The following is an 18,947-nucleotide window of genomic DNA, read 5'->3' on the forward strand; positions in this document are numbered from 1 at the left end:
TGTCTGGCGTTGGAGTCAATGCCCTGACCAAAACTTGATTCCCAAAATTCAAAACTAGATTGTAGATTCCCAAAACCAGACCTCTTGCACTCCAGATATATGAGACCATAAGTGGAGATATACTGTAGATGCTGTCCAAAGGAGCTTTCAAACTAGCAGTTTAGTTTTAGCATTTTGGGAATTTATGCAACTAGCAACATCACATTCATTTTCAAAATGACTAACGACTAATCAGTGTATGAATAGATAAAGGGAGACAAAATCAGAGTTTTGATGTTGTCCCAGAGGCATAAAAACCCCATAGCTTTCCGCCACTCAGTGACACCCGGGTTCTTCCCGGGTCATTGACAGCATTGAGTGAAGAACAGACTCTCCTCACCCTCCATCACTGGGCTTACTGCCTGTGTGACAGTATTGATCCACACAGCCCCAGGACCTCCATATCACTGACACTGCCATAACACACAATACACACACCATGCTTCCTAGTTTTGTGTTTCCTCAAGCAAGAAGCAAGAAGAGTTAGTGACATCACACTGATCAACATAAAGTCTGGTCTACGTTGCAGCTTATTCTGGCCAAGAATCGCCCAACTCATTACAATCTCTTGTCAAGGTGGCACCATCAATTATACGTTAAGGGAATTGTTCGCACAGTCATAAAGAGTCAAAGTCAAAGTTCTTAGAACTTATTAGCGTCATTGCAATGCTTGATTGACCCGAGGTGTGGTGCTGTAGCTTGACTCCTGAATCTATTCAGGAGTTCAATAGCAGTAATATGAAAAGGCTAGTGGGACATGTCTGACCAACATGTAAAATGACCAACCACAGTTCTTTTTATTAATTTTTAATTTGAAGTTTATGGGCAGGAGCTAATATAAAATCAACGGTTCCACAATATTAGTCTGGTGTGCAACAAAGTGATTGCTAATTCTCATCATGGCATATCAGTCTCCATGAAGACAACAGACAACAATTAAGAAATCCTGGGGAATCCTGGGGATTCGAACCCCCAACCTTGTGCTTGATAGCACAGTGCTCTACCAATTGAGCTACAGGAACACTTTAATTTCAAACCAACTTTGACCGGAGCAAAGATGTTTTGTAGTTAATTTTGCTGTTTAATCACTTCCAAATTGCTATTGGCCTTTGATAGCATTTCAGGTAAATTTCTTCGCTCACTTACCAGAATAGTAACCTACTTTGAACTAATGTTTACCCTTGAGCAAAGAACACTTGGCGAAGAAACTTCTCCAAGAGTATTTCATGGCTTTAACTGAAGTACTAACCATTTCACAGACCAATGCATAAAATAAAGTTCTTGAGGATATCCTCTCACCATCTGCCTTAAAACTGCTCAGTATCTTATTCAATGTAATGTATCTCATAATCATACTTTACGTGATCCAGCAACTAGTTCTTCTTCAGAAATACTCACTCTCGTTCAAGATAAGATTTGTTTTCATCACACACACGATTATATAGAGCATATATAACCAGCAGTGAAATGTGAGTCAGGTCCGCTCCATGGACAATGCAATTATTATTAGAATACAGCAGATATTAAAATATACATAAATTTAGGTATCAAATAATGAAATAAGTAAACAGTAAAAATATAAGAATAAAATATAAAAAATATATATACATATATGTATATGTATACTGTAGAATCAAATGTAGAATAGAACATTATGTGCATGAAAGTATACTGTAGTCTTCAAATATTAAGATACACAGGAATGTGCAAGAGGCGAATGTGCCAACAGGTAGTGACACTGTCAGTATGTCAATGTGAGGTAGAGAATGATGAATATCTTACTGATTAAGTGAATAATAAGTGGAGACAAGTGAATGCAAAGCAAAAAGCATGTTGCCAGTGTTGCAGACTTGAGCAAAACTTCTTCATTCACTGCTTTGCTCTTTCTCCACAGGTTCTGGGTCGTGAGGTGTACACCTCCAATAACCAGCTGGGTGGAGTACAGATCATGCACAATAATGGAGTCACACACACCACTGTGTGCGATGATTTTGAGGGAGTGTTTACATTACTGATCTGGCTGTCTTACATGCCAAAGGTATGCAGAAGACACTGTGACATGAAACCCAGAGAATCTCCATTCGAGTCTAACACTGCTGTTCTCTTTCAGAATAAGTCGAGTCCTGTGCCGATGCTCAGTGCTAAAGATCCCATCGATCGGCCAGTGGAGTTTGTTCCTACGAAGGCACCTTATGACCCACGCTGGATGTTAGCAGGACGTCCCAGTCAGAGTGAGTAGATGCTGCAACCCTACACTTCATTACGTTTAGCTCTGTTGACCGCATCTGTGGAAAGATTTTTATCGTGGACCCACTTAGACGTACTTCCATTGTAAGTGCCCAAAAAAACAAAGGACTTTTTCTGTGTCAGTGACATTATGCTGTCAAAAGTGCTAAGGGATGTGGTGTTAGATGGTGGAAGTGTCCAGATGACTGTGGTCTGAGGGTTTATGTTTGAGGCACAGGACTAGGTCTCTCCACTCAGAGATAAGATACTCTGGGATATATGGAGTGTTTTTTATTGGCGAGACAGATTACACATCACTGTAATTGTCACAGTGAGGTGGGGAGATATCGCAACATAGCTCTGAGGAAGATAGGATGCTAATGTAGCTCTAACAGGCTCTCTCCTTCCATACAGACACTAAGGGTGCGTGGGTGAGTGGGTTCTTTGACCACGGCTCTTTTCTGGAGATCATGCAGCCGTGGGCACAGAGTGTAATCGTCGGGCGGGCCAGGTAAGCATCAATAAATACTGTCACCTCAAAATGTACTGGGACTCTTAGGCAAGTCCTAAAACTTGTAGATGCCACTTATTGACTGATAGATGGTCTGATATTATAATGCGAACAAACTACTGTAGAGCTCTTAAAACTAACCATTTTTAAAAGGGTTTTTCTTGAGAAGTATGCTTGTTATTGTTATCATTATTATTATTATTATTTTAAATAAATGGCAAATGCTCTGACACATATTCACAAATACTTATTTTTGTAATGATTAACCACACAGTCTGAGCCTTTACACTCCTCTGTGAACTTGTGTTGACCTCTGACCTCAATTCCTATAGGGCAGCGTTTGTCAATTGAGAAGGTCCTGCTCTGATAAATGCACTTTGAAAAGTCCTGTGGGGAACAATAGTTTCACATCAGTCTTCTGATCCATACTCCTTTTAGTTATCTGACACAGTACAGATTGACAATGAATGGCTCTGTTTTATTTACCATTTAGAGTATTTGTCTGCATGATAAAACCTTAAAAAAGAAACATTTTATACATTTATATTTGTATTTATATTTTATATTTTTGTATTTATATTTATTATTATTATTATTATTATTATTATTTGATATTGTTGAGCATTAGTATAATATTTCCCTGTGTAATACACATTCACGATTTGTCAATTTGTAGGTTGGGCGGGATCCCTACTGGAGTCGTTGCAGTGGAAACGCGGTCGGTGGAGCTCTCAATCCCAGCAGACCCCGCGAATTTGGACTCTGAAGCCAAGGTGACCACTTAGAAACACTCACACCCTGACACTTGATTTCTTTTAGTGAGATGACCAGTGTTTTATGTTGTTTCCTGCAGATCATCCAACAAGCAGGGCAAGTGTGGTTCCCTGACTCTGCTTTTAAGACTGCACAGGCCATTAAAGACTTCAACAGAGAGGGGCTTCCACTCATGGTGTTTGCCAACTGGAGGGGCTTTTCTGGAGGGATGAAAGGTCAGTGACGTGAAATGAAGTAGGATGTGCTTTAGTGAGCTATGATGGTCTCTGCTAACACCTCATGCTGTCCTGTCCTCAGACATGTATGACCAGGTGCTGAAGTTTGGCGCATATATAGTGGACGGGCTGAGAGAATACAAGCAGCCAGTGTTGGTGTACATCCCTCCACAGGCAGAGCTCAGGGGAGGATCATGGGTCGTCATAGACCCCACCATCAACCTTCGCCACATGGAGATGTATGCAGATAAGGACAGCCGGTAAGAACCAGTTTTGTTTGATATTGTGCATTGCATCTTTTTTATTTTTGTTTTATGTAAACATAACTAACAGTGTATTGAAAAGACATTTATTGTGCTTTGTTTTGATGTGCTTGGCTTTGTTTTGTTTTGTTTTGTTTAGCTGTGTTCAGCTTTGTATGGTTTTGTTTTGTTTGGTTGTGTTTGGTTTTGTTTGATTTGGATGGTTTGACTGTATGTTTGTTTTTTCTTTGGCTTTGGTGTTTGTTTTTAGGTTTTTTGTTGTTTGGTGTGTTTTGTTTGTGGTTTGTCATTGTCATCTTTTTTTTTTTTTGGTAAGAGTGTATTAACACTGCATAAAATATGAATAAATAAATAAAAATAAGTGATCAGACCTTACAGGCAAGCCATTTTAAGTGATGATGCAATAAAAGCAGTTTCCTGCCCTGTTAATACCCTGTTTGAATAAACTGATTCATGAGTGATGTGTGTGTTCTGCAGTGGTGGTGTGTTAGAGCCTGAAGGCACGGTAGAGATCAAGTTCCGTAAAAAAGACCTGGTGAAGACCATGAGGCGGGTGGACCCTGTATACATGGGGCTTGCAGAAAGATTGGGTTAGTTGTTTACAGTGCTCTCTTTCTCCACTGAAATCCTATCTTGTTTTATTGGGCGTGTTTGAGTGTTATATTAAAGCACCTCATCGCTGCTGATTGTGTCGACCTTTTCTCTACTCCCTGAGGAGACGTGTCAATCACAGGGGTCTCAGATCAATCAGACACGTTGCTGTTCTGTACCTCCTTCGATCGATTACCCCCTCAGCAGTCACTAAAGAGGACCGTGCCTCCATAGTGGCCTGCGGTGTTGCAGGCGGCCACGCTAAATGATTAGCTCTGACGGGATCGATCTCTTTCGAACAGCCACAGGCTGATGTGTAATACTGGAATGCTCCTCTGTTGGCTGCACTGTCGTGGTGTTAAATTTTTGCTGATCTTTTATGTATTGAGCTAAAGACCAATATATAAAATCCAAAATAACGGAATTATGCTCATTAGCTTAAGCTAGCATGAAATCAAAATGGACTTTTTTTTTTTTTAAATGCATGTTTTTTTCCCCACTATTAACCATTGTGTTATTTTACATTTTTCACCAAAATGAAGTAACTTACTTTCCAGTGTAATTTTAGTATTTTAGTAGCAGTTACTGTTTTAAATAATGCAGCCTTTCTAAAATCCTAGTTATAACACTTATATATATATATATATATATAACACTATAATTATAACACTAGAAAATAAAATAAAAAATGGCACAATTATGGCAAATAATGATTGATTTGAACATGTTTTAAAATTGTGATATCTTCGACTTTCATCCTCCCATTCCAAAAAAAGCTTCAAAGCTACTACCCAAAAAAATTTCAGTTGGACAGTAGTCCTCTGAAACCGCTAAATGCTTGACTGATATACCTGCCTGTTTCCGAAGTACTTTTTTGGTGCATTCCTCATTAATTTGCATTTATTCATTCTGCGTTCGTGTTTTCAGGCACCCCAGAATTGAGTGTATCTGAGCGGAAAGAGCTGGAGAGTAAACTGAAAGAGAGAGAAGAGTTCCTGCTGCCCATATATCATCAAGTCGCCGTGCAGTTTGCCGACCTTCATGACACACCGGGCCGTATGCAGGAGAAAGGAGTCATCACTGTCAGTACTCCACTCTTATAGTAGCTTATACTAGTCTGCTCTGCCTTTTCCCACTTTAGTTGTTTTCCGATGTACTTTTGTCTACATATTTGTCCGTAGTTGAAGAATCAGAAGCTCAAATAAAATATGACCTATGCCATATATGAATCTGGACTTGTGTGTGTGTGTGTAGGATATCCTGGAGTGGCAGACATCTCGACTGTTCTTCTACTGGCGCTTACGGCGGTTATTGTTGGAGGACACTGTTAAGAGGAAGATCCAGTGTGCTAACAGTGAGCTGACGGATGGCCAGGTTCAGGCCATGCTCCGCCGCTGGTTCGTGGAAGCAGAGGGAGCTGTAAAAGTACGTTAACCAAAAACTTTATATTTAGTGGCTCTAACTACTATCTACTTACATCAAAAAATAAGTACAATGCACTTATTGTGTTCATATTGTATTGTTTAAAAAAAAAACAGAATTTTAAGTCAGATATCCCAATGTCGTTCCAAACCCATAAAAACTTTGTTCGTCTTCGATTAATAATTTATGACATTTTGGATGGAAAATGGGACTTGTGAATTCACAAGTCCCATTGACTGCCAAGTAACTTAGACTGTCAAGGTCCAGAAAAAATTTAAAGACATCGTCAGAATAGTCCATCTGCCATCAGTGGTTCAACCGTAACGTTATGAAGCTACGAGAATACTTTTTGTACATGAATAAAAAAACAAAAAATAATGACTTTATTCAACAACTTGTCTTTGTACTTCTCTGCATCATGGTAGCGCCGTATGGAGTCAAAAGAGTATCAATAAAGATACATGCACACTCTACATTCACATATGCACACATAGGATTCATACATGCACACACATAATTCATAAATACACACACAGGATACACAAATGTGCACAAAATTCACAAATGCACACAAAAAAATTTAAAAAGCACAGAAGATTCACAAATGCTTACAAAATTCAGAAATGCACACAAAATTCAGAAATGCACACACAATTCAGAAATGCAATAACATTTACAAATGCACTCAAGATTCACAAATGCACAGGACAAGATTCAGAAATGTATTTCTGATGCACACACACATATATCTTGATTTACAAACTGCTTGCGGTCTGTGAGCTTCACTGCATTTGTGTGTGAATTTTGAGACTCCTCCTCTGCATTTATCTTTATTGAGACTCTTTTGGCTCCATAGCGCCGTTTTGTACAATATGAGCTGAATGCAGGGAGCTTACGCTCTTCTGTGTCAGTCACGCTGCAAGGATACGTTTTCTACGTGTATTTAAGCTTTGATTTGAAAGAAAACAGCTCATCCTTGTGGCGTGGCTGACTCAGAATGCTCAGAATGCTATGCTTTTAGTGTTTTTAGGTGATTGTTTAATGAGTGATGAATTATTGGTTGACAATATTTGCTAGTTTTATGGAAGACTGACTTCATTTGAGTCTTGAAGATGTTTGATATCTTTAGTGCATTTTAGATGAAATTCACTGCTCCGTCAACTTAAAAGTTGGTCAGAAGAACTGAATAATTATAATTATATAATTTTTTTTTTTCTTGAAGAGGTGTGTGGACCAGAGAGTATATGAAAGTTAGAAATTCTCAGAATGGTTGAACGTTGCCAAGCTCCAGACTAGGCCTCAGAAGAGTCACCACACCAGGTCCTGGAGTAGAGCCAAGCCCCCAGGGCAGGTTAAAGTATCTGCAGAAGACGCTGTCTGGACCACTAATACATTACTCTCATCAGAGAGAGCTATCTTAAACTACAATTAATCTCCACCCTGCCATGCAAAGATAGCAGAGAAACACGCTGTTTCTTAATTAAAAGCAAACGGATTAAAAATGATAAATATGGGGCATTAAATGTACTTGCCGGCTACAAGTGCTTGCAGAAGCACGGAAGCCCATTAACGCCTCGACAAATCTTCACAAGCACAAGTCCAGCTTTGTTTCAGATCAGCCTGATGTTATCAGTCTAAGCCTAAATGAAGAGCCGTTGATTAGGATTGTGATTTGGTTTTCAAATAGAAACATTGTCAGAAAGTTTGTTTCAAACAAGCTCCATGTGGCGTTCTCTCGCAGGCTTATCTGTGGGACAGTAATGAGGATGTTGTGGAGTGGTTGGAGAGGCAGCTGGCAGAGGAAGAGGGGGCCAGATCTGTCATCGATGAGAATATCAAATATATCCGCAGGGACCACATCCTCAAACAGATCCGCAGGTAACATCCAGACACCAGCCTCACAAACATGACTTTTCTAGTTGTTCAAGAGTGATTGTGTAAGCATCCAGGATTAGGATTTTGTTAAATATTTTTACTCACAATTTCTATCCGATAAAATATTTTAGAGCTTGGCATAAAGTAGTAAAATGTGCATTCTTTATTTTAAAAAATAAACACTTTAAAAGCCAGACTTATATATGGAAATCCTGGTTGTTGAGGGAGTTAATCAAAATAAATAATTTCTACAAATGTGTGTGTATATATATTATAATAATTATATATTATTATTATTTATTCCTTTATTTTTTTATTTTATTTTTTTTCAATTAATGTTTTGTACATTTTACAGTTATTATTATTTGTATTAATAATCAATTTAAATTGAAGCAACTGCAGCTGGAGGATACTTGAGAAAAAATTATTGGAATCTGAGTTTGGATTCTTACTAAAAATGTAAAATGTACAATAAAATCAATTGATTTTACACCCCTTATTATCCATGCAAGTATGCAATTGTTATTTGGTTTGTATTTTTAATTAAAAGTTGTTTCGGTCATTGTATCTTTTTTAGCCTGGTTCAAGCTAACCCTGAAGTGGCCATGGACTCCATTGTTCACATGACCCAGCACATTTCTCCCACGCAGCGTGCTGAGGTGGTCCGGATCCTATCCACCATGGACGCCCCTGCGTCAACGTAGAGCCCTGTTTACACAATCATCTCAGATGCCTGATGTTACTGAAAACTGGAACTAGAGGAGCCAACATGGCAATGTGACTGTCTTTACATTGTTGGCTATGATTCTGAAAGTATGAGTTATAACAGATACTCAGAGTCAGTACTTATGAATGCACATCAATGCGCACCTTTAGAAACACTAAAATGTAAAGCAAAAAAAAAAGTGTTGTCATTTATAGTTTTCAAGTCTAGTCAAGTGCACTTTGAGACTTAGATTGAACAGAGACCAATTGTAGAAGCAAGCTTCCCAAAGCTGCTGTTAGAGGATTTCTGTTTGAGAGAGAACTTTGCAACTTAAAAATCAACTTTTCACTTTATTATATAACACCCATCCACACTGAGAGCAAGTGATGTCACAACTAGGTCACTTCTGCTTCGGGAGTGATGTAGCTGTATTTCGTCACATCATTTGCTGTGTAGACGTAGTTATTTTCCTTCACATGCAGGATGGTCGACTGAGCCATATGACCTCCTTTCATTCCCTTGTGGCTTAACCAAAAAAAAAAAAAGTGTTTTTTCTTTTTAAATGTGTATCCACTGGTATTGTACTTATAAATATGATGTTTATTTTTTAGCATAGATGATATAACGCTGAAAAGTCGTTAACTTATTAAACAATAATGTCTAAGTGCTGTAGTTCAACATAGTACACTGTACTGTAAGTGCATAACTGTAGATTAGAACATGATTTTTGTTACAACATACATATTCTGGAATGACAGAAGGAGTACAGTGTAGATGTATACTAAACGAAAGCAATGGAGGGGGCTAAGGATACTTGAGAGAGGTGAAGAGAGTATTATAAACAATTTAAACTGGCAGTCATGATGTCTCATTTGCATCATGATAGTTGTCGCCACTACCAGAAAACCTCAAGCAGCCACTCCAATGCTAGCACTGCCACTTGATTCAATGAAAGTTGAAAATTGTGTCAAGTTCGCTGACATGCTGTGACCCAAACAGGTGCTGGATTGTCTCATGCATCTGTAAGGGTTGCTAAACTTGTTACTGGAGCGATCCGAAGCGGTCTCCTTTGTCAAAATATAGGATTTCCTTTTTACTGTGGCAAGCTGTAATTGCATTCTAAACAATGACTATATAATAAATTCTTACATGTTAAATTCTTGGCTCAATCTTAATTGAATATACAGGGTCATGTTATGAAAAACAGGATTTTCTTAAATACTCAATACAAAAGGGCCAAGCACCTAACCGTGAGGTACCCCAGGGGTTAGTTTCTATAAATGAGACCCCTTTCCTCTCTGAAATTCTCTTAAAGATATAACTTTGACTCAATATAATGCTTCGACAATGTTATGCAGGAAATAGGAAAACTCACAACAGCGTACTGTTACTAATTTATGAAGTAAAGATTAAGCTGTTAATGGTGGGCTATCTACAAACCTGATTCCAAAAAAGTTGGGACACTGTACAAATTGTGAATAAAAACAAAATGCAATGATGTGGAAGTTTTACATTTCAATATTTTATTCAGAATACAACATAGATGACATATTAAATGTTTAAACTGATAAAATGTTACATTTTGAATGGAAAAATAAGTTCATTTTAAATTTCATGGCATCAACATAACTCAAAAAAGTTGGGACAAGGCCATGTTTACCACTGTGTGGCATCCCCTCTTCTTTTCATAACAGTCTGCAAACGTCTGGGGACTGAGGAGACAAGTTGCTCAAGTTTAGGATAGGAATGGTGTCCCATTCTTGTCTAATACAGGCTTCTAGTTGCTCAATCTTAGGTCTTCTTTGTCGCATCTTCCTCTTTATGATGCACCAAATGTTTTCTATGGGTGAAAGATCTTGACTGCAGACTGGTCATTTTAATACCAGGATCCTCCTTCTATGCAGCCATGATGTTTTAACTGATGCAGTATGTGGTCTGGCATTGTCATGTTGGAAAATACAATGTCTTCCCTGAAAGAAACAACGTCTGGATGGTAGCATATGTTGTTCTAGAACTTGGATATACCTTTTAGCATTGATGGTGCCTTTCCAGATGTGTAAACTGCCCATGCCACACACACTCATGCAACCCCATATCATCAGAGATGCATACTTCTGAACTGAGCGCTGATAACAACTTGGTTTGTCCTTGTCCTCTTTAGACCGAATGACATGGTGTCCCAGTTTTCCAAAAAGAACTTCAAATTTTGATTCTGATCTGACCACAGAACAGTTTTCCACTTTGCCACAGCCGTGGCCCTGAGAAAACACCTGCGCTTCTGGAGCATGTTTAGATATGGCTTCTTTTCTTGACATATAGAGTTTTAGCCGGCAGTGGCGAATAGCACAGTGGATTGTGTTCACCCACAATGTTTTCTGGAAGTATTCCTGTAAATTATTATATTTGTAAATTTCTTTTTTACTCACAATTTGTACAGTGTCCCAACTTTTTTGGAATCGGGTTTGTATGTATAGATCACCTTTAATTCTAAGGATCAAATATGGTGGGAAATTGCACTTTAAAAGTATGCAAATGAGCATAGCCCGAGAAAAAATCCTTAAGTTTAGGTGACTGTTTTCTACCACCAGATAATCAGTGCTAGTCTTCATGCTATTCTTTAGTCTTGGGAGAAATCAAATGGCAGACAGAAGGATTCAGGAACACACTTCCATTGATTTATCAATTCAGCAATCATTGTCTCATTCAACACCCTCTTTGTGGGTTTCACACATTCTATTCTCATACTATCTAACGACAATCTGAAACACCAGTTCAATACCCAATTAAAATTATGGCCGCCACAATAGTCAAAGCTTGTGGTGGGTAACTGGAGAAGGTTTCTCTGATACCTCTAATCAGACTGCATTTTACAGAATGCCTCCAGAAAGGGTAAAACTAGGTGCATCAATGAAAATGCTGTCTCTGTTGACAAAATGGTATTTTAATACAAAAAGGCACTAAAATGTCTCATTCAAATCAAAAGAAAAGTTCAGTTTCACTTACAGGTAATCACAAAACAACCGCCTAAGTTTGAGTCGGGGGTCCCTGAAGGATTTCAACTGCAGAAGTGTGTGAAAGCAATGCAGCACATACACACACACTAAGACTAAATGCAGATGTTTCGGTCAGTGTGCCATCACTGGAACATTCGCTAACAGGGAACGAAACCGCTCCGACCTGAAAACAAAAAAACATAACACAATAAATTGAAAACATAACTGTATTTCTCAACTCAAAAGGCCAAATTTAGTGTTCTGCTGAAAGCAACTGATTTTGTCAACGGCCAAATAATATTTTTTTTTAAATGTACCATGTTTTGAACGGTGTCATAGTAACACATCTTAGACATGTTCATATGTAAATACAATACACCCAGTGTAACAGTATACTACTGTTCAAATGTCATATATAAACAATTAATCCAAGGATGCATTAACTGAGTTTTACAATTCATAATGTTAATATATGTATATATGTATGTGTGTTTTATTTTTTTTTATTTATTTTTTTTTTTTTTACTTTCTATTCATCAAGGAATCCTGAAAATAGCATTACTGGTTCCACAAAATATTAAGCAGCACAACTGCTTTCAGCATTGATAAGGAGAAATATATCCTGAGCACCAAATCAGCATATTAGCATTTTAAATTGTAATATTTCATATTACTTGTTTTTACTTTATATTTTACCTAACAATCTTAAATAAACCTGCCAACTGAGGATTAAAAGCAGAAATGCTAAGATTACACTTTTATAAAGTAATTGCATTAATTTTACTTGGGTATTATTTGAGCTGTAAATTTGTTCTCATCATGTTTATGGCTGTTTTAGGGACTCCATGGTACCAAAAAATTGGAAAATAACCTGGTATAAAATGAGAGAAAATAATTTATATTAAAGTGACACGAGAAACTCCACAATCTCCCTTTAAACCATCTGTAACTAAAGGCCACAAATCCTAATAGATGGCCCTATTTAATGCACAAAAGCACACATGCACTGTCCTGAGATTGAGGAGCTAATGTCCCAGCGGGGCAGGGGTGAGGCCAGGCTAACAGGCCCATCCTTAATCTGAAATCCCTGTTAGAAATGCACAACCAGCATTCAGGATTACGGCATACTGCCGCCGTCACACAACACATACATTCTGATCCAAACAGAACCCGGAGAAGCAGAGGAGTAAAGGAGAGATGCACCCATCTCTACTGATGAGGTTTACCCAGGACCCAGATTCCCCGGCTCTCACCATCACCCCATCAGGGGCAAATGCACTGTGATTATCTCTTAAGCCCCAGCAGAATTTGCATGCTGCATGTCTGCTTGCTTGACCTTATGCAAGAGAGAGAAAGAGAGAGTGTGCACCCCATCCAGCAACGTCGGCATTAACATTCATGGGGCCAGTGGTGCGTGTCGGGACTGTGGAGCCAGAGTTGAGATACGGCAGAGTGGCTGTGGAAGCAGGCCGAGGGAATGTGTTTATGTGTATGAGTGTATATTGCTGCACGAGGAAAAGGTCGCCTATAATTCCTCATTGGCAAAGGTCATCGGTCACTCTCTAATACCATCGGCATACATCATTATTACTGTAGTTCAGCGATTGTTATGTAAATAAAACCAATCCAGAAAGCACATGCGTTACTATGTGTGTGTGGCTGGCAAAGGTCAGGCTTCAGTTTGTGTCATCTATGCCTCTGATAACAGTCCCACTGATTCACAGAATCAGACAATGATCATGATTCACACCACACACCCTTTGCTGTGCATTTTCATTGGACTTGAGCTAGTTTTCTTTGTTTTGGCTTTGCTGTATCCACAAATTGTTAATTATTTCACCAAAATAAATGGGAAAAAATTATTTCCCAATTATTTCACCAAAATAAATGGGAAAAAATTATTTCCTTCTGAAGCATCATTGAGCATTTGAACTTTTTGTAATATTTGCATGTACGTTCCTCAGTTGTCCTCAGTGTGAAAAGATGGATCTCAAAAACACAATCATTGTTGGAAAGGGTTCAATTATGCAAAAGATGTTGGAAAACCAAAGAATTTGTGGGACAGGAAGGATTTTTTCTGAAGAACAGCAGGTAGTTTAACTGTTCAGGAAAACAAGGGACTCACCAACAACTATCATAAAACAAAACAAAACCAGCTGTTAATCATCCAGGTAACAGCACAATATAAGAAATCAAGTATGTAAACTTTTAACAGGGTCATTTTTATAAATTCAACTTATGGACTATATGTTAACATCTTTTATGTGACATTTTATTCAGGTCAGTACTAAAAAAAATAACATGCCTTTTGTATGTTCCCTCTTATTTGCTAAAACATAAATTTTGCAGATACTGCAAAGTGTACGTACAATTTTGTCCACATCTGTATGAAAGACGAGGCAAATGGAGATTTTGTGTGTGGTCTCCCGGTCTGCTTAAAGATTTAGGCATTATAAGGCATTATAGTTCAGCGCCATTCATTTCTGTCACCTTCTTGAGTGCTTCATGTTTTCGTCCTTTGCGTGCTCAAGTAGCACAGAACCCTTAAAAATAGTCACTGAGAGAAAACAATAAGAAGACTATAGAGAGAAGATCAGTGGATTTAATGGTTTTGATTTACAGTTAGGGTTTCCGTGTTTTATTAAAGGAAAATTGTATCATTTATCATTCCAAATCTGTATGATTGTATTCCAAGGAAAACAAAAGTAGCTATTTAGCAGAATGTTGAAGCTCTTATTCATATAAAGTCAATATTTACTGCTACAGCAATTTGATAGCTTTGAGTGAGAAACAGAACTATTTAAGAAAGGTGAGTAAAAAAAAAAAAAAGCAGGACTATGATATCCATTTGTTTTTAGAAATATCTGATAGGTAGTGCCATTATGTACGATGTGCTTCTACATCTGCATCTTTACATATAATATGATACCATGTTACAGTGACGGGAATCACTTACTAATGTACACCAACCTGCTGAAGGTGTCATATTCATGTACAACATCGTATTCAAAGGTTTTACTGTGTAACAAGCAAAAATACAAGTTTAGATATAACCATTATCTAATCAAATATGCACTAATTTCCCAAAATTTCCAGAACAGAAACCTGAAAATTGGATAAAGCCAGGTTCAAAATTCTTGCTTTATTTTGGTGGTTGTTTTTGGTGGTTGTTTTAGTGTAAACGTGCTACTGAAGCAGAGATTTTTAGTTCAGGGAATGGAACCACTGGAAAACAAAACAAAAGCAAAGAGAGAAGGGGGATTAAAAGTTAAATCTTTGAAATGTGTGAGTGTTTGTGTATGTGCATATCTCCACAGTGTGTTTGATTAGCGTGTTCTCTGTTTGAGGAGGATTACGGCTCTCTGACAGGACAGAGAAACACACAACTGAACCATTAATTAAACACACACACACACACACACACCTACAACTTCCTGCTGGTGTCCCCACGGCACAGTAACACAGACTGGCATAAAGGCCCGCTCAAATCATATACTGACAACACTGACAGTTAAAAGGACAGGTCACTCTTAAAAATGAACGCTGTCATCATTTTTTCCAAACCCACTTGTTTTCTATTTTTTCATGGAACATTTAGCAGAATGTTCTAGCTGCTCTAATAAGATTTTCAGGCTGTTCATCACATGAAGCTATGATTTAGAATATAGTGTTTCCATGTTCCACAGCTTTAGGATGAGTGAATGGGACAGATTTTCATTAGTGTGTGAACTATGCCTTTAGACAACTTTATATATCTTACGAATGTGAGGGTGTGTGTGTGTGTGTGTATGATCAGACGTCTGACGTTTCAGCAGAAAGAAAAAATCAGACATGAGGAGAACTAAGACGTCACTCACCGGCTTCATCACTCATGCTGCTGGTGTCTAATGGAGCCATGAAATTCATCAGCTCACTGTGAATGTGAAACCTGACGAAGATTGACAACAAGAGTCTTTCAAATTAAATTCTGACATTTCATTGAGAGCACACACAGTCTGACTCAGAACTCATTTCGATGTTTTTTTCTTTAAAATATCTCCGCATATACATCTAAATGTTTTATATATTTTTGTTTCCATTTTAGTAGAGTAAAAGCCAGTAGTAAAAACTACTTAAAAAAAAAACCCTTAGTTTGCGTTAACTATGAAGAACTGCAATACTTGTGCTGTAGCATTAAAAACAATAAAACTGCTGTTGATAAGAGTGTATTGTGCAAACTGTCACTCACATTTTTGAACATAGACTTTATAGTGAACGTTCCAAACCTAAATTTTTATAATTCATGAATTAAAACATTTTGTAACATATGATGTACCATTTACATGATAATGCAATGTCTGATTTTAAAATGGGTTTTAAAGGATGAATTTTGAGATTTTAAGTTTTCAGTCTCTTTTTTTTACAAAGTTCAGAACTCCTGTAATGTAGATTTCTGAGGGTGCACTCTTGTCATAAATTATTACAAATTAAATTACTATCTATTACTTTTCCTACATAATTTCTAACACAAAACATTGGTAAAATATATATTTGGGAGTCTTAGACCTTTCCAACGATATATAGTTTGTCAAGATTAGATCAGATTTCATTGTACTATAGTGAAGTAAATGTAGGTGTCCTGTATACGGGACAGGGCGACAGTTAAAGGGTTAAAGAAAATGCCTGTTTTTCATTAATGACAATCATCCTGTCTGGACAAATTAATAAAAAAAAAAAAAAAAAAACACTTACCTGATCTTCCTGACTTTGCTAGCTTTGGTGTCCACCTTCTTCTTGATTTTACTACGTAGTTTCTGGATGGCAAGCCACTGCCTGTAAGAGCAGAGGTTGAGTTATCATGGTCAAACAAACATGTGTATACACACACACACATACTCACTTTCCCATGGCCACTTGATCATTGGGGTCTGTCGCACTTGTTTTGCGCTCAATAAGCTCTCGAAGTAGCTGTGAAAAACCATAGTGAGTGCCCTGAAATCACATCAGTCTACTATCTTCTTTATAACTACTCAGCGTTGTGGTTGACAAAGTAACCGCGTAATAATTCATCCTGCCTGTGTTCTTACCTGGTGGTAAAAGTCATCGCCATCGAAAATCTCCTCATCCAGATCTGTAAGGTGCACATTAGCCTTCAGCGCCAGTTCAGCCGCCTGAAACCACAGAGAGTGAGCTCAGTGATGCTTCTAGTACTAGTTTTACAGTTAAATCAACAGATATATAACCTACTGAAATGGCTGGGTTGAATAGCACTTAAAAAACTTTTTTACTTTTTGGATTAGTGATATGCATTGCTAAGAGCTTAATTTGAACAAATGTAAAGACTTTTTTTTTCAGTATTTTTATTTTTTTGCACCCTCAGATTCCAGATTTTCAAATAGCTGTATCTCGGCCAAATCCCGTCTGATCCTAATAAACCATACATCAATGGAAAGCTTATTTATTCATGTGATGTATAAATCTTGAGACTGGTTCTGTGGTCAAGGGTTTGGTTATATAGTTTTCTTACAACTACAGAGAAGTAGATGAATGAAAATAGAGTTGTGCATTGATAAAAGCAGAGCGGTGTCTAACCTCTCCCTCTGCGACGCTGCTGTCTATTTCAGGTGTGATGGGCTCCAGCTTCCTGCACGTCTGTGTACGTCTCACCAGCCTCTCTTTGTCCATTAAAACCTGCTCCACTTGTGTAAGGATATTCCTGTCATCCTGTGCTCCGAAACCCTGTTTGATGGGAAACACAGAGAGATAGCAAACGAGTGAAGATATATGCATTGTCCTACTGTGTGACATCAGTTTATATGTGAGTATATATATGTTTGTGTGTGTGTGTGTGTGTATATATATATATAATATAATATATAATATAAAGTATTAGGTCACCTGACACCAACTGGGACTTTTTCTCATTCTAAATCCATAGACATTTATTTCAAGTCTGACACCCCTTTGCAGCAATAACAGCTTCGAGTCTTCTGGGAAAACTTTCCACAATATTTTGGAGTATTTCTTGTCTTTTTTTTTTTATTATTATTTTTTTTTTTTCTTATTTTGCCTGTTTTGAGCCGCGTCTTGTCGTACCATTTCTGCAAGGTTGCATCACGGTAAGGTAGAAACGCAGCGAATCATTTGGCCATAAAGTTGGGATACTCTGCCATTTCCAGTTTTCTTTCGGGGGGGTCCGCTTCACACTGCTTCGTGTTCTTCCTCTTGACCATCATCCCCAATTTCTATATCGCCTTCACTGTTAATCTCTTCATCATCTTTAGCACCGCTGCATGTGAAACAAGAAATATAAATAAGGAAATTGTACATGGACACAACTCTCATGTAGGAAGCAACCCAAAATATTGCTTGATAATTCACAATTTAAATTTTTGGGAAATAGAAAAAATAATTTTTGGAATGATGGTTAATTAAAGGTACAATTTGTAAGATATTTGCAGTAAAATATCCAAAGTGTTATATATTTTGTCCAACTGATTACTAACAATATCTCTAATATTTTCAACTTGTAAATCATAAGAAATTTCCCATTATAAAGAGTGTCACGGGGAAGTGCTGTCCCATTATAAACAGTGACACGGGGCAGTGCAGTCGCCTGTCAATGACGTTAGTTCCCCACTGACGTAGAAACCACATGACAAAAGTGTCGTGGACAAAATGCGGAGCTTGCTTCAAACAGTTCCTTATTTACTTCTTCTTGCACGTTTTATGGTGGATTATGTTACTTATTTATTTAACTAAACCACACAATTTGTATAGTTTAGCTAAATTCAGCAAATGGAGAAGAGAAGCAAGATAGGCCACATTTTTCATAGTTGATGTTCTTTTTATCACGTCTATGAACAGAGACTACAGTATGAAACACTATATATAAAAACAAATAAATAAATAAAAACCATGAGCCTAAAGGAAACGTGTTTTAATATTAGATTATATAAAATAAAATGCAACATTTAGAGAGGGCAGTTTTTATGCTGTCTGCTTGTAGGCTACTCTGCATAGTTGTTTCATTTTACTTTGAAATGTACAATATTCTGACACACTGGCGTTTATAAAGTAATTACTAGAGAAATTATGTTTTTTAGCATCATTGTTGTTGTAATATTACATTTAGTAGCAAGGAGGACCCTCCTAACACTGACATTTATCAAGTCCTCAAAAGGGCTCGCTAAGAATGTCTCCAAAACCTCCCTGTGTTTTTTTTCCAGACTCCCTGCTATGGGTGTTTTTTTTAATGTTTCAGATTTATTGCAGATTATAAAATTCTGCATTGTAGGATTATCACATAACCCTTATTCAGAGGCTAATGCAAATGAGCCAAGTTCAGTGGAG

The 18,947-nt window shown here is 37.6% G+C and overlaps 1 protein-coding gene and 1 pseudogene across 9 annotated transcripts in view; one reads left to right on the top strand and one right to left on the bottom strand.

The window, feature by feature from the left end:
• The window catches only part of LOC113082494 (acetyl-CoA carboxylase), a 51,143-nt gene extending 41,364 nt beyond the window's left edge, over window positions 1–9,779 (top strand). For all 9 annotated transcript variants that reach the window (XM_026254132.1, XM_026254141.1, XM_026254149.1 and 6 more), the window contains 11 exons: window positions 1,934–2,077; window positions 2,150–2,270; window positions 2,680–2,776; window positions 3,453–3,549; window positions 3,630–3,765; window positions 3,848–4,025; window positions 4,506–4,618; window positions 5,547–5,701; window positions 5,874–6,044; window positions 7,783–7,919; window positions 8,494–9,779. In XM_026254132.1, the coding sequence (XP_026109917.1) occupies window positions 1,934–2,077; window positions 2,150–2,270; window positions 2,680–2,776; window positions 3,453–3,549; window positions 3,630–3,765; window positions 3,848–4,025; window positions 4,506–4,618; window positions 5,547–5,701; window positions 5,874–6,044; window positions 7,783–7,919; window positions 8,494–8,620 (1,476 nt within the window). In that variant the 3' untranslated portion in view covers window positions 8,621–9,779. The remainder of the gene's footprint in view (window positions 1–1,933; window positions 2,078–2,149; window positions 2,271–2,679; window positions 2,777–3,452; window positions 3,550–3,629; window positions 3,766–3,847; window positions 4,026–4,505; window positions 4,619–5,546; window positions 5,702–5,873; window positions 6,045–7,782; window positions 7,920–8,493) is intronic.
• A 1,968-nt stretch (window positions 9,780–11,747) lies between these two features.
• LOC113087865 (protein AATF-like) lies at window positions 11,748–17,827 on the bottom strand (annotated as a pseudogene).
• Window positions 17,828–18,947: the final 1,120 nt, after the last annotated feature.

Source organism: Carassius auratus, chromosome 5 (assembly GCF_003368295.1).
Source record: "Carassius auratus strain Wakin chromosome 5, ASM336829v1, whole genome shotgun sequence".
NCBI lineage: Eukaryota > Metazoa > Chordata > Actinopteri > Cypriniformes > Cyprinidae > Carassius > Carassius auratus.